Source organism: Rhinoderma darwinii, chromosome 2 (assembly GCF_050947455.1).
Source record: "Rhinoderma darwinii isolate aRhiDar2 chromosome 2, aRhiDar2.hap1, whole genome shotgun sequence".
NCBI classification, from domain to species: Eukaryota; Metazoa; Chordata; class Amphibia; order Anura; family Rhinodermatidae; genus Rhinoderma; species Rhinoderma darwinii.
This window is the reverse complement of record NC_134688.1, coordinates 29,890,892-29,906,279: the sequence shown is the minus strand read 5'-3', so window position 1 is coordinate 29,906,279 and position 15,388 is coordinate 29,890,892. Positions and strand designations below refer to the sequence as shown.

General features: G+C 48.3%; 1 protein-coding gene across 3 annotated transcripts in view; it reads right to left on the bottom strand.

Moving 5' to 3' along the window:
• CNTN5 (contactin 5) overlaps window positions 1–15,388 on the bottom strand; it is a 1,298,632-nt gene that overhangs the window by 464,964 nt on the left and 818,280 nt on the right. For all 3 annotated transcript variants that reach the window (XM_075851517.1, XM_075851516.1, XM_075851518.1), the window contains one exon: window positions 212–433. In XM_075851517.1, coding sequence (XP_075707632.1) covers window positions 212–433 — 222 coding nt within the window. The remainder of the gene's footprint in view (window positions 1–211; window positions 434–15,388) is intronic.

Genomic DNA, 15,388 nt, shown 5'->3' with positions numbered 1-15,388 from the left:
ATGATAAATGTCTATCTTGGCACAACTCCTTTAACACCAAACAGATTTTTTGGAAAAGGACTCCGAACATTTACAGTGATCCTGCAGATACTTAAAGGGGAACTACATGGCCAGTACACAGTGTTAACCTGGGAAACGTACAATATCACACATAGGAAATAACTAGAGAGACAATTAAGACAATTTTAACGATGAGCACAGTAAGACTCACCATCATCTTGCCGATAGCCATCTGAGAGTTGGTAGAGGTTTATAGGGGAGCCATATTGTCTTGTTCTGTCTATTTCAGATTGCTGTCCAATAGGTTCTAGTGAGGAGCTGCTGTATCTCGGTCTGTTCTTGTTGTTAAAAAGTGCCAAATATGAGCTCCCTGATTTTCTTCTAAGTATTGCAGCATATGAGGTTTGTTGTCCAGGAACAGCGCATGTGAGGGCTGAAAGATGAAAACAAAAAATATACCATAAATGTCTCAGATGGGAATACAATTGTAAAAAATCACTGTGGGTAAAATTGATGTACTGTGTTATACGGCCTGAGGGGTTAGTGAATGTCATAGGGATTCCGAAAACGCTAAAAAGAGAGAATACAAGTCTCTACTAAGGTCTGTACTAGGCATAATGCAGTACCAGTTTTGCCTGGATAGATCCTTTAAAATGCTCAATCCCTTAATGACCATGCTTGTTTGGACCTTAATGACTAAGCCGGATTTTTCCAATCTGGTATGTCTAACTTTATCAGACAGTAAAACACACTGCAATAGTTTTGCATATCCAAGTAATTCTGACATTGTTTTTTTTATCACATGTACTTTAGGTGGTTTGCGTAAATTAATTAAAAAGTACAAAAATGTATGAAATTCTGTGAAAATTAACATTTTCCCCTATTTTGAACTGCAGTATGTCACATATGTACTGTACACATTTTTTTTATGAAATATATATTTCTTTACTTTATTTTGGCAGGAGTTTTGAAAAAAAATAAATTTTTGAACAATTTTGAAGACTTACAAATGAAAAAATAATTTTTAAGTACATTTTGTTTTTTTGCACCAAGCCAAATTTTCAGAGGCTCATAGGTGTCAGAATTATGGAAACCCCCATAAATTACCTCATTTTGAAAAATAGACCCCTTAGGTATTTATTAAGGGGTGTTGTAAGTATTTTGACCCCACCGTTTTTTTTCTAAGAATTCATGCAAAGCAGGTGAAAAAATATATAATTTAAATTTTTTATCACAAATGTGTCATATAAAAAAAACAATTTCTTTGTAAAGCGAACATGAGAATGAAGAAACACACCCCAAAATCTATCACCCTGTTTCTCCTGTGTTCAATAATATCCCCATTGTGGCCCTAATGCGATGCCTGGACACACGGCAGGGCCCAAAAGGAAGGGAGCGCCCGATGGCTTTCAGGACACATATTTTGCTTGAAAACGTTTTAGGCCCCACTGCACATTTGGAGTGGCTTTGAGCTGCCAGAACGATAGAAACTCCCCATAAATTACCCCATTTAGAAAACTAGACCCCTTAAGGTATTCATCTAGGGGTGTAGTGAGTATTTTGACCTTCACAGTTTTTTGCTGAATTTAATGCAAAACAGGTGAAAAAAAAAATCCTGTATGATGTATCATTTTAAAGCGAACATGAGAATGAAGAAACACACCCCAAAATCTATCACCCTGTTTCTCCTGTGTTCAAAAATACCCTTATTGTGGCCTTGATCTGCTTACTAAATGTGTGGCTGGGCCAAAAAGAGAGGGAGCACCATTTGGCTTCCAGGGCGCAGTTAAATATTTTATGCCCCATATCATGCATTTAAAGAAGAGGCTGGACACAGCCCGCAGGGCTTAGGAGGGAAGCCTCCATGACGGACATAGTAGGGAAAGGGTTAACGAAGGGTTAACTATGAGGGAGAGTTAGGAGGGGGTGTATTGGGGACAGGGAGGAGTTAGGGGCCGTTACCAAGCTTCCCGCTGTTTTCGGCATTGAGCCGGAAGCAGCGGGAGGAGTAACACGTACTGCATAAGCTCCCCGTTGCCCCGCTCTGTGACATGTCTGAGGCCAATATACTTGCGCGGCTGCGTGCCGCTGCTGTGCACCACGGTCCCGGATGGTTGGAGGAGACCGTGGCGGCACTCACCAGGATCCCGGTCGCCGAATCGCCACGTCAGGCACGGCACACGAGGTCTGTTGCTGATGGGGACAGGCTCCCCTCCCCCGGCCCCCTTCCTAGCAGTAATATGGCAGCGGGGGGGGGAGTCGGCAACACCCGCTCCTGCTCAGAGGAGGCAGAGAGCGTCGCCAGGGGCGACGGTGACTCAGGCCGGGTCTACCCGTCGCTCCCGGCGGTCCCGCCCTCCAGAACGCCTCAGCCCTGAGGTGGTCCCGCGGACACGGCGTCGCAGGGGGAGCCCAAAATTGGATGCTGCAGGCCAGGCAGCTGGGAGGGCCGCCTCTTCCCAGGCCCTGCGTTCCGGCAGGAATCCCCAGCCGCGACGGGGTCCGGCGGTAATCAGGGAGTCGCAGGCCGGGCTCCCTGTCACCCCTCCCCCATCGGATGCAAGATTTGGAGGACAAGCTACGGCCGCCCCGCCTGGTGATGTTCCGGCCAGGGGGCAGGCTTCATCGGGATCGTCAAGACAGACACCTAGACCTGCAGCGACGACGAGGCAACAGGTCCGGTCGGAAGTCTTGGTCCCAGCGGTCGGGCAGCAGGTTGCCGGCCCATCTATCAGCGCGTCGTCATCCCCATGTAGGAGATGTCGGTGGGATGGCCAGTCGTCTGCGGGAGAGGAGCTGGAAGACGGTGAACTCGACGTTTATCGGCGAGGTCAGGATGGTCCGGCTGACGGGAACACAGCGCCTGTGCAGCCCGGTGAGTGCATAACTCCGTCTTTGTCATATCCAGCGATTTTTATGTCGGGTGTCGGCGGTGGGGCTGCTAGCGTTGCATCGGCGGCTGATAGTGGCGCTGTCGGGCGCGACGGCGCGGGTCTAGCGGACTTAGTGTGTTGCTTGCGGGAGCTGGTTGGGCGTTTAGATAAGGCGGCTCCGGTAGTTACGGAAGTGTCCCCGGCGGTAGTTTGGGAAGGCCCCCGGGTAGTGGGATCGTTACAGGCGCGGCCCGGGATTGCGGCTAAAGAGGCGGTCGCGGTGTCAGTACAGACCAAGGCCCAAAAGGAAGGCGATAGGGTGCGTATCGATGATCGTGCTCGTGGGGAGGTGTATGTTTGCTTCGAAGGTTCGTTGGGGGCGCATTTAAAGCAGGAGGTGCGCGAGCGTATCTGGAAGGACGAATACGTTGAGATTTTTTCTCTCCTGCCGCTTGCTAAATTCAATTTGGATAAGGGCAAGCGGGACGAGAGTAAGAAGGATGAGGAGGAACGTCGGCGGTATAGGCTTATCCCGCAGACGTTCGTCAATTGGTCGCAGGCGTTTGCCATATTAGCCAGTGTAATAGGGGAAAAGGCGCCGGAAAATTGTTTGGCGTTGTTTTGCTATTTTGATGCCATTGGGGAGGCTCATAGGGCGTACGGGGGGCAGGCGTGGCTAAGATATGACGAACAATTCTGTCAGCGGAAAGCGGTTCGGCCGGCGATTCGGTGGGACCAGAAGGATATTGCTCTCTGGTTAAGGGTTACGGCTCCGGTTAGGCAGTCCTTTCCCGGGAGCGTCGGCCAGGGAGGCCAGTCCAGTCAGGTCGGGCAAGGCGTCGGGGCAAAGCTGGGATTCTGCTGGCAATTCAACGATGGCCAGTGTAAGTTCGGGGCCACGTGCAAGTTCAAGCACGTGTGTTCAGAGTGTAATGGTGCATCCCACGGGGCCGCAAAATGTATGCGAAAGAGGAGGTCATGGGTTGTCACCGGTGAGGGTGGAAAGGATGGTCCCTTATCTAAATGAGTATCCGGATAGGGCGGCGGCCAAGTTACTTTATGAAGGGTTTAGTGTTGGTTTTATTATTCCTCCGCCTCCTTATGAGGTCCAGGTTACGCGGAGGAACCTTAAGTCGGCCTACTTGCATGCCCAGGTCGTGTCGGAAAAATTGGTTAAAGAAGTTTCGTTGGGTCGCATGGCGGGGCCTTTTGTCGATCCGCCGACAAAAGATTTAGTGGTGTCCCCATTGGGTATTGTTCCAAAGCGCAAGCCTCGGAAATTTCGTTTAATTCAGCATTTATCGTTTCCCAGGGGTTCGTCGGTGAATGACGGGATTGATCACGAGTTGTGCTCAGTAGTGTATACCTCATTCGATAAGGCGGTGGGGTTGGTTCGTGCTGCGGGTCCCGGCGCGCTGTTGGCGAAAACTGACATTGAGGCGGCTTTCCGGTTGTTGCCTGTTCATCCAAAGAGCCAACGGCTGTTGGGTTGTTTTTGGAATGGGGCTTTTTACGTGGACAGGTGCCTTCCGATGGGATGTTCCCTTTCTTGCGCATACTTCGAGGCGTTTAGTAGCTTCGTCGAGTGGGTGACGAAGGGAGTAGCTGGGGTCGACTCGCTGATACATTACTTGGACGATTTCTTGTGCGTCGGCCCGGGGGGTTCGCCGGTTTGCGGTAATTTGCTTCATGCACTGCAGAAGGTGGCGAGGGATTTTGGGATCCCTTTGGCGCCAGACAAGACTGAAGGCCCGGTACCGACGATTTATTTTTTGGGTATTGAAATTGATTCGGTGGCGATGGAGTGTCGTCTTCCCGCGGATAAGTTGTGGGCTTTGAGTCAGGAGGTACGACGGGCTCGTAGGTTAAAGAAAATTACGCTGCGTGAGCTTCAGTCGTTGCTGGGGAAGTTGAATTTCGCTTGCCGGATTATGCCAATGGGGAGGGTATTTGGTAGACGTTTGGCGGCGGCAACGGCGGGGGTGCGTGCGCCACATCATTTTGTGCGGCTCAAGGAGGAGCATCGAGCTGATCTGCAGGTATGGGATGACTTCTTGGGCCAGTATAACGGTCGCTCGCTATGGATGGCTCCAGCGCAGGATACGAGTGATCTGAATATTTTTACGGATGCGGCTGGGGCGGGCGGTTTTGGAGCATACGGGGCGGGTCCGTGGTGCGCAGGTCAATGGCCGGCTAGCTGGGTGTCCAGTGGACTAACGCGGAATCTGGCCCTGCTCGAGCTGTTCCCCATCGTGGTTGCGGCGACCATTTGGGGGGACAGGCTCAGGGATAAGAAGGTTCGTTTTTACTGCGACAACATGGGGGTGGTGCTGGCCATTAATAACATCACGGCATCCTCTCCTCCGGTAGTTCAGTTGTTGCGACATTTAGTGTTGGTATGCTTGTCATTGAACGCGTGGGTGGTGGCGGTTCATGTGCCGGGGGTACGGAATTGTATTGCTGATGCTCTTTCTCGCTCGCAGTGGGACCGGTTTCGGCAATTGGCACCGGGAGCGGACCGTCTCGGTTTGGCTTGTCCGGAACATCTCTGGGATCTGGTCTCGGTCCCGTAGAACGATTGGTGGAAAGGTCTATGGCGCGCACGACGTGGAGTGCTTATTCTGCTTGTTGGAGGCAGTGGGAGGAGTGGGTAAGAGAGTTGGGTGACGTCAACACGGATAGAGACAGGTTGGTGGCACTTTTGTACTGGTTAGGGGACGCCTGGGAGGCGGGGTTTTCATTGGCAAAGGTTAATCGTTTCATGTCTGCGGTGGAGTTTGGTTTTAAGTTGCGAGGCTTTCGGGATGTATCTAAGGAATTTGTAGTGGGACAGGCTTTGAAGGGTTTGCGCCGAGGTAGGGTTGAGGCGGATCGTTTTCTCTGCTTAGCTCTTTGGGCGGATCATTGGCATCGGTCTGTCGTTCTTCGGCTGAGATGGAGTTGTTTCGGTTAGCTTTTTCTTTAGCGTTCTTTGGGGCATTTAGAATTGGCGAGCTGGTGTCGCCTAGTACCAAGCGGGCAGGGGGGTTGAGACTGGGGGAGGTGAGCCTATATGCGGATCGGCTTGAGGTATGGTTGCGCCGGTCTAAAACTGACCAAGTAGGAAAGGGAAAGCTGATTTTATTCGCCCTCCCGGGTTCGGCTATGTGCCCGGTCGCGTGCATGCGGGGTTTTAAGCCACGAGGGGGGTCTCCGGAATTGCCATTGCTATGTCACGAGGACGGGTCATTTTTGTCCAGATTTCAATTTGGAGCTGTATTTAAAAAATGTTTGGCGGCGGTCGGTGTTGCGGCGGGCTCGTATTCATCTCATTCCTTCAGGATTGGCGCAGCAACAGAAGCAGGGCGCTGGGGGTTGGATGATGAAGGGGTGCGGCGCATCGGTCGTTGGGAGTCCAACAGATTTAGGTCTTATGTCCGCCCCCATCTGTTATGAGTCTTGTTGTTAGCGGTTAAAAACATGTTTGTGTGCTGGTATCTAACTTTCTTTTCCGTTTCAGATCCGCCTCCGTGTTTGGTGTGGTTGCTGGGCCACTCTTACGTGCATTGGGGGGCTTTGAGGGCGGACGTCCGCCCGGACGGTCGCCAGTTGCGCATTCCGCGGCGGGATGCGGTTTTGCATTGGCTGGGATTTAGAGGTATGTCATGGAGCAGGGTGTTAGCTGAATTCCAGACATATGCCCGGCTTGATAGGGTCCCAGAGGTCTTGGTATTGCACGTGGGTGGGAATGACTTGGGAGTCCGCCCCTTTCGTGAGTTGGTGTGGGATATTAAACACGATATGTTGTGTTTGTGGGTTTCTTATCCCAGGTTGGTGATAGTGTGGTCGGACATCGTCCCAAGGAAACATTGGCGACTGGCTAGGTCAGTGGAAAGAGTCAATAAGGCTCGCATTAAAGTTAACCGGGCGGTGTCCCGTTTTGTAGCCAAAAATGGGGGCATTTGCGTGCGGCACAGGGATTTGGAGTCAGGAATGGGGAACTATTGGAGGAGTGATGGGGTTCATTTGACCGAGGTTGGGATTGATCTGTGGAGCCTGGCAATAGCTGAGGGAATTGAAAGGGCGGTGGTGGTGTGGCGGAACTCACAGGCTTAAGGTGGTCAAGGCCTGTTTCGCTGTGGCGGGGGGAGTCCTTGAGGTCAGTCAGTACAAAATGGTGGGGGGGTCGCATCGGGGCTATGCGTCCCCCAAAAAAGGTACATGGTTGAAGACTTCATCGGGTGTTATCCCTTTGAAGTGGTCTTCTGGTGGTTGGAGCCATCTGCAGAGGTGAGCGGTGCCTCCGAGCTGGTTTACGGCTGGAGGTAATTGGTTGGTGGTGGTTGCAGATGGCTAACTCGGGGTGTTTAAAAAGGAATATCTAAAATGGCTTCAAGGACTTCCCCTGCTCGGATTAAGGTTAACGTTAAATTGTTATTTATGATTCTGACCCATGTTGGGTCATGTGAATTATTAGGAGGAATTCTCTGGTTGGATTCCTAATTAGTTATCCGAATGTTTCGGATGTAAATTGTATTTTATAAAACTGTGAAATTAATAAACGGCTGCTGTGGCCATTTCACATCCAACCTCGGTGTCACGTGTCTTTTCTAAATGGTGGGGGTGGAGGGATAGGAAGGGATAAGCGAAGGTTCACTAACACACGACTCTACTTAGGCAGGTCAAGAAGAGGCTGGACACAGCCCGCAGGGCTTAGGAGGGAAGCCTCCATGACGGACATAGTAGGGAAAGGGTTAACGAAGGGTTAACTATGAGGGAGAGTTAGGAGGGGGTGTATTGGGAACAGGGAGGAGTTAGGGGCCGTTACCAAGCTTCCCGCTGTTTTCGGCATTGAGCCGGAAGCAGCGGGAGGAGTAACACGTACTGCATAAGCTCCCACCCTCCCGCCCTTTGTTCGTTATCCCTTGTGGTCTTTATGTGAGTTTGTCTATGAGTGTTTTAATTTTCCTGTGTGCTTATTTAACATGTTGTTTTATTTTCATTCGGAGCAGGTCCAGGTGTCATAGCAGCTGGCGGGGGGAGTCCTTGAGGTCAGTCAGTACAAAATGGTGGGGGGGTCGCATCGGGGGTATGCGTCCCCCAAAAAAGGTACATGGTTGAAGACTTCATCGGGTGTTATCCCTTTGAAGTGGTCTTCTGGTGGTTGGAGCCATCTGCAGAGGTGAGCGGTGCCTCCGAGCTGGTTTACGGCTGGAGGTAATTGGTTGGTGGTGGTTGCAGATGGCTAACTCGGGGTGTTTAAAAAGGAATATCTAAAATGGCTTCAAGGACTTCCCCTGCTCGGATTAAGGTTAACTTTAAATTGTTATTTATGATTCTGACCCATGTTGGGTCATGTGAATTATTAGAAGGAATTCTCTGGTTGGATTCCTAATTAGTTATCCGAATGTTTCGGATGTAAATTGTATTTTATAAAACTGTGAAATTAATAAACGGCTGCTGTGGCCATTTCACATCCAACCTCGGTGTCACGTGTCTTTTCTAAATGGTGGGGGTGGAGGGATAGGAAGGGATAAGCGAAGGTTCACTAACACACGACTCTACTTAGGCAGGTCAAGGCATTGAGCTGCCTGAACAAAACAAAAAAAATCCACCCAGAAATGACCCCATTTTAAAAACTAGACCTCTAAAGGTATTTATTTAGTGGTGGCCACGGACCATAAAAAGCAAAAGTTAGGACATTTCCTATCCTTTGTGGAGGCTTCCTACGGCCCGTACACCTTCCCACAAATATATGTCCGTGGTCGATAGAACTGAATTGGTCCGTAATTAAGGCCAAATTCTACGGTCATGTGCATGAGGCCTAAAGAAGCAATTGTACCACATCTGTACCATTATGCTGTCATTGTGGACAGCATTCTGTTCTAATATAAAATCAGAGAGGAAAAAATAAACTGTACTGGAGTGACGGGCAATATTTTCAAATAATTTAGGAAAATTTATCCAACTATGTGGCAAACACATGGCTGTCATGACAATCTTCTTTTTTTAAATTTCAATACAGTATCTTATTAGCTCCATCAATCCCTATATGAGGGACAAACGTGCCAAGTGATGCGGTACACCATGACAGGCTCCTGCCAGCCAGAGTAGAAACCCTATGTGCACAAAACAACCAATCTGTTAAAGTATATATATATATATTTATAAAAGGGGCAGTGTCCAAAACCATCTATAAGAACAGTAAAATAATGTCAGTATTTCCAGAAGAATTGTCGGGTGTCCTACATCCAGTAAAAACCCGCACAAAACTAACATGGTGTATTGATAAGTAACAGCTCGATTATTAGAGATCCTCCAAAAAAATAAAAATATCATACCCGTATCATGGTACAGAAGTAGGAATGTAACAGCTGTATGTGGCAGTACACACTCATAACAAAAATTGAAACAATATCCGCAATTTATTCCTGTAATCATTGCTAAAATGCATGACTTCCACTAATTCATCAGCGGGCATGTTGAGGATAGGAGCGCGGTGCATTCTGTGGAGAAGACATTACTTAACAAGGGGGCGGAGCTTTACAGATGAAGACATCGGCGCTGATCTAGTAACAACAGTATATTAGTAAGTGGCATATAATACTGTTATTTGTACATTCTGCAAAATAATCATAAAGTGGTAACCCCTTTACACAAAATTTTGTTTTTAAAAAAAAAAAATCTAAATCAGACCAAAATTCTGTGTTGATTAATGGCTCAATATTTCTTTATATTGGTTTGAGCTCTGAACATCTGAACTAAGTTACCTAAAAATGTTTAGAAACCAATGAAAAAAACGTCTGCTTCAGATTTCTACTGCGGACTGTCCACAGCGCAATTCAACAGCAATTCCGCCAAGTCTGAATGTGCCCTTAAACTCTGTGAGGCAGATTAACTAAGACTGGCGTTTACAAAGACTGGCCCTATCAATATCAGATCAGTGGGGGTCCAACACCCGACACCCCCACTGATCAGCTGATGGGTGGGGTCACGGCATTCGTCACCACAGCCTTTTCTCAGTTTATAGGCACGGCACCGTAAACATCTGTAGCGGCTCTGCCTGGGATTGTAGTTCCGGTCCCATTTAACTAAATGGGACAGAGTTTCAATCCCAGGCAGAGCCGCTACGGATGTGTATGGCGCTGTGTCTGGTAAACACTAAAGAGGCTGCAACAATGAACGCCTTGGCCCCTTCAGTAGGTTGATCGGCGGGGGCACTGTGAGTAAGACCCCCACCGATCTTATATTAATGGCCATTAATATAAAGATATTCCTTGTAGAGGAATTAAAGAAGTAATAAAAAGTATTTTAATGAGAGGTTCAGTCGAAATGTAACCCTTTCAGCCCCGCTGTTCAGCCTATATACAGGATACTACAAACATAATGCAGTATTCACGCTCTTTAATTCGTAACACTTTTTACACTTTATATTTATCATTCAAAAATAAAATATTTTTTTTAGTCCCCTTTTTATTTTTCATTTCTATATCGATTGCACCATCAGAGTAGTTCATTGTAGTTTCAGCCCCTCTCCCCATCTTTGCTGACAATGCCTCCTTTTGTGGAATTTTTAAATCTCACTGAATTTCACTGTTGGGACAATTTGACCACTTTTGACGTACGCAAATAAAAGTTGAATTATAAAATTTAAAAAAATCACATTACACCCTCATATCCACATATTTTCTGAAAGTAGAAACCTGTGAAAATGTAGCTCAGCACTTTACACTTGTGGGTGCCTTTATGCAATTAATGATTTTGCATTTAAGTGTAACATTTTTGTAGGGCTTCAAACTGTATAAGGCTGGATTCACACGAGCACATTACGTCCGTAATGGACGGACATATTTCGGCCGCAAGTCCCGGACCGAACACACTGCAGGGAGCCGGGCTCCTAGCATCATAGTCATGTACGACGCTAGTAGTCCCTGCCTCTCCGTGGAACTACTGTCCCGTACTGAGAACATGATTACAGTACGGGACAGTTGTCTCGCAGCGAGGCAGGGACTCCTAGCGTCGTACATAACTATGACACTAGGAGCCCGGCTCCCTGCAGTGTGTTCAGTCCGGGACTTGTGGCCGAAATACGTCCGTCCATTACGGACGTAATGTGCTCGTGTGAACCCAGCCTAAGGAAGATGCACTTGACTGGAGATGTCAGGCATGTTAAATTCCCTGCAGCTCTGGTTGATTTAGATCCACCCTGTGTTATTCTCCCAAAAGGGATGTAACAAGTGATAGGGGGGTTTATGTATACACCCTGCTTTTGTTAATTAAGGGTATTCACCCTCCCCACTCTCTTGGTATGCTGATAATGGTTTCTCCCACTGTCTCATAGTCAGAGGAAATGAGCTGTTCTTCCTCTTTCCGGCTGCCTTTTTACAGGAGTTGCTTCACATCAGATATGGCCGATGAGAGACATATTATCTCAGTTCTGAGAGCTCATTATGAGGCCGGATTCACACGAGCGTGTGCGTTTTGCGCGCGCAAAAAACACGGCGTTTTGCGCGTGCAAAAGGTCCATACCAGCTCCGTGTGGCAGCAGCGTATGATGCGTGGCTGCGTGATTTTCGCTCAGCCGCCATAATTATGACACTCTGTTTGTATGTTTGTACACAGAAAAGCACATGGTGTTTTTCTGTTTTCATTCATAGTTTTTACTGCTGTTGCGCGAATCACGCGCGTCACACGGAAGTGCTTCCGTGTGCTGCGCGTGATTTTCACCCACCCATTGACTTCAATGGGTGCATGATGGGCGTAAAACGCAGTGTTTTACGCAGTGGACTCACGCTGCGTGAAACTCACGTACAGTCTGCACGGCCCCATAGACGAACATAGGTCCGTGCGAGGCGCGTGAAAATCACGCGCGTTGCACGAACGTGTGTCACGTTCGTCTAAATAAGCCCTAAGGGAGAGGGCTTTTTGTCCCAGCTTGTAGCTGAGCTCCGGGGACCTCATCCTCCTGCTGCAGCTGCAGTGGGTAGTGATGCTAATAGAGCGGGCAGACGGACCACTCGGCGAACTCGTCATCCTGTAAGGCAGACGGACCACTCGGTGAAGCAGTAATCATACCTCTAATGCCATAGCTCGGGTCCCACCGTCCGTCGCTGTAGCACTTCAGGGTCGTGGGTCAGTTAGCGTCGCCCACTTCCGGTTTGGCGCTTTTCCCGCCAAAACGCTACCTCTCCTGCTACAGTGCAGCCTCTCCATCCTGCTGCTGTTACCTCCTCACTGCAAAGCAGTGTTATCATAATAGGGAATAATCCTGCCTCTTCCTCTACATCAGAGGATCCTCTCTCTCCTTCCCCAGCTCAGGCCCCCTTAGTTTTACCGGTGTCTGAACTGGTTCTTGCTCAGGTTCAGGAGCCTGATCTGCTATTTGTTGGTGCCTCAGAATCAGGGCTGGCATTACTTGAGCCGCAGGCTTCCGCAGCAGAGCACATGCCGCTATCTATGCCCCTGCTTGATATTCCTAGGAGGTCCTGTGGCCACCATCGCTACTCCTCGGGGGCCTCCTCCCAGAGCCCTGCCCGGCCTAGTCGGCGCAGGGCTGCTGGGCGAAAATGCCACCGTTCTCGCCATAGATCTAGATCTTCAAGGAGAAGTAGCAGATCCCGTCGTTCAAGATCATCTAGATGGCGTTCTCTGTCTACCTCAGACGTGAGCTCCTGTAGTTCCTCGAATGCTGGCAGGGCTTCTAGAAGACGCAGCATGAGGCGGGAGCCTGCTCGGTCGACCAGATGGTCGTTCCACGGAGCCAGTCGGGCTAGCGCGGTCCCAGATTTAGTGCCGGAGTCCGTTCCTGTTCCATCGGAAGAACCGTCCGTTCCAGCTGCTGTTGGTTGAGTTTGATTTTACAGGGGCTTGTGGTTTGGTGAATAATAAAAATTTAGTACCGGCCATTAAAGCCCTGTTAATGCAGTTGGATCCCCCCTCAGCTCCTGTTGCACCAGTTAGTGCTGTGGGAGTTGAAATTTCTACCGCTGTATCACGAGCGGGTATACATAAATAAGCGTTCTTTTGTGGTATAAGTCCTTTGGGTGCTCATTAAGATGATGAGATGTGTAATAAAATTTGTAGTAATCAATATATAGACATTTGGTCTTTAATTTCCGTTGACCAACATTCGGTTGACAGGGAGAGACGTTTTTATTCAGAAAAACCTGCGGATAGAAAGCCTCGTGTAGCATGTGCTATCAATAATTAGCTTCAAGCCTTTTCAGTCCTAGGATGCGTGATGGGTCATAAGCACCCTGAGCGCTGCTCTGACCTTTTAATTTATATGGACACAGTTTACAATGTATATAGGTCCCATGGTGGTAGCGCTTGGTGGAAATACGATTCCGTAGGCGTCTAGTGCTTCAACCAGACATTGGATGGGGCGTTAAAGCCACCGATGTGTGGTTACGATTGATGATGGCTCAAAGGAGCTCGCACTTTTGAACCGCGGCCGCTGCTCCCGCTACTGCAGGACCAGTGGCCGTGCGTAGACCATGTGCCTGTTAAATTCTTTGCTTTGTGTAAATACAAACATGAATGCTCCGCATGTGGTGGGCCACACTCAGCAGTGTGTTGTTCTCGACCTCGGGTGCGGCTGACGGAAAAGACGCCAGTGAGCGTAGACGAGATATCCCTGTGGCTAGACCTGTATCCTAACGGAATTGATGTCGCTCAGCTACGTTTTGGTTTCTCATATGACTTTTTTATCCCCTTTTATTTTTCAAGTTCACCAGTCCTTTCATATAATTTGAAGTCCGCTAGGGACAATCCCAATGTTTTGAGTGAAAAAATGTCAAAGGAGGTGTGTTTGGGTAGGATGTAAGGTCCTTATCGGGAACCCCCTTTTTCGAATTTGAGAGTATCCCCACTAGGGGTGGTCCCCAAAAAGGAGTTGGGAAAATTTAGGATTATACACCACTTATTGTTCCCAAAGGGCTCTTCAGTTAATGACGGAATTTCTAAGGAAGAAGTTTCCGTATCATATGTGTCTTTTGACAGAGCAGTGGTGTTGCTTCGAGCAGCAGGCCAGGGAGCCCTAATGGCTAAATCTGATATTGAGTCCGCCTTTCGGCTTCTTCCTGGTCACCCTGATTGCTATCACTTACTGGCTTGCATGCATAATGGCCTGTATTACTATGATACTTGCCTTCCTATTGGTTGTTCCATATCGTGCCACTTCTTTGAGATGTTCAGTTCATTAATTGAATGGGTTGTGCGATACAAAACTAATTCCCGCTCTATCATACATTATCTTGATGATTTTCTGTTTGTGGCCCCCGGTGATAGCAATCAGTGTAAATTTTTACTTTCTAGATTTATCTTTTTGATGATCAAATTGGGCGCTCCCCTCTCTTCAGAAAAAACTGAAGGCTCTGTTAGTAAATTATCCTTCCTGGGTATCGAAATTGAGTCGGTGGGCATGGTGTTTTGCTTGCCTTCCGACGAGCTGGAACGGCTACTCGACATCATTGAAGCTTGTTGTTCCTTGAAAAAAGTCACCCTTAAGCAGATGCAATCTCTTTTGGGTCTTCTGGTCTTTGCCTGTGGGGTTATGCCAATGGGCAGGGTTTTTTCCCGCCGCTTGTCTTTGGCTACTTGTGGGGTAACTAGGCCAGAACATCGCATTCACCTCACTAAAGCTTTAAAAGCCGACTTAGTAGTATGGCGAGATTTTCTCAGGCTATATAATGGCCACACATGCTGCCAAGCGGCGGAGAATTCCAACAGGGAAATATCATTATTTACAGATGCCTTGGGTTCCGTGGGATTAGGGGCGATACTGGATGCACAATGGTGTGCGAAACTTTGGCCAGATTCATGGCACCAGCTAGGGCTATGCAGTAACCTAACCTTGCTTGACATAGTGGCAGTTGAGTTATGGGGACATGTTTTGAAGAATCGTCCGGTCTGTTTCTGGACCCCTGTTCCTGTGGGACTTCCATGCCGTAATCACGGACCGTGCACATACCTACGGTTGTGTCCATGAGGCCTCAGTCTACATGCACATATCTTCACATATTCACCAGAATTGAAGAGAGAAAATATCTCCCTGAACAAGATGCTGATAAACATCCGAGTTATGAAGTCGACAAATGGTCTGATTAGGTGCAGGGGGTGATTGGATGTGTAAGTGCTCATCTTCTCTCTTCTGTGGTAGAAAAAAAGACCATGTCATCTCTGGTAAGAGGGGTGATAACATGAATAAAAGTTCCTGTATCACCTTTTTGGGGTTACATCGAGGCTGTGCAGGGGAGACATGACAGTAAGGGTATGTTCACACGGCTAATTTCCGGCCATTTTTCGGGCCGTAAACGGACGAAAGATCGGAAGCAGAGCGCCTCCAAACATCTGCCCATTGAGTTCAATGGGAAAACGGTGTTCTGTTCCGACGAGGCGTTTTTTTACGCGGCTGTTTTTCAAAAAGGCGGTGTAAAAAAACAGCCGTGAAAAAGAAGTGCAGGTCACTTTTTCAGCCATTTTTGGAGTCGTTTTTCATAGACTCTATAGAAAAACAGCTCCAAAAACGGCCGTTA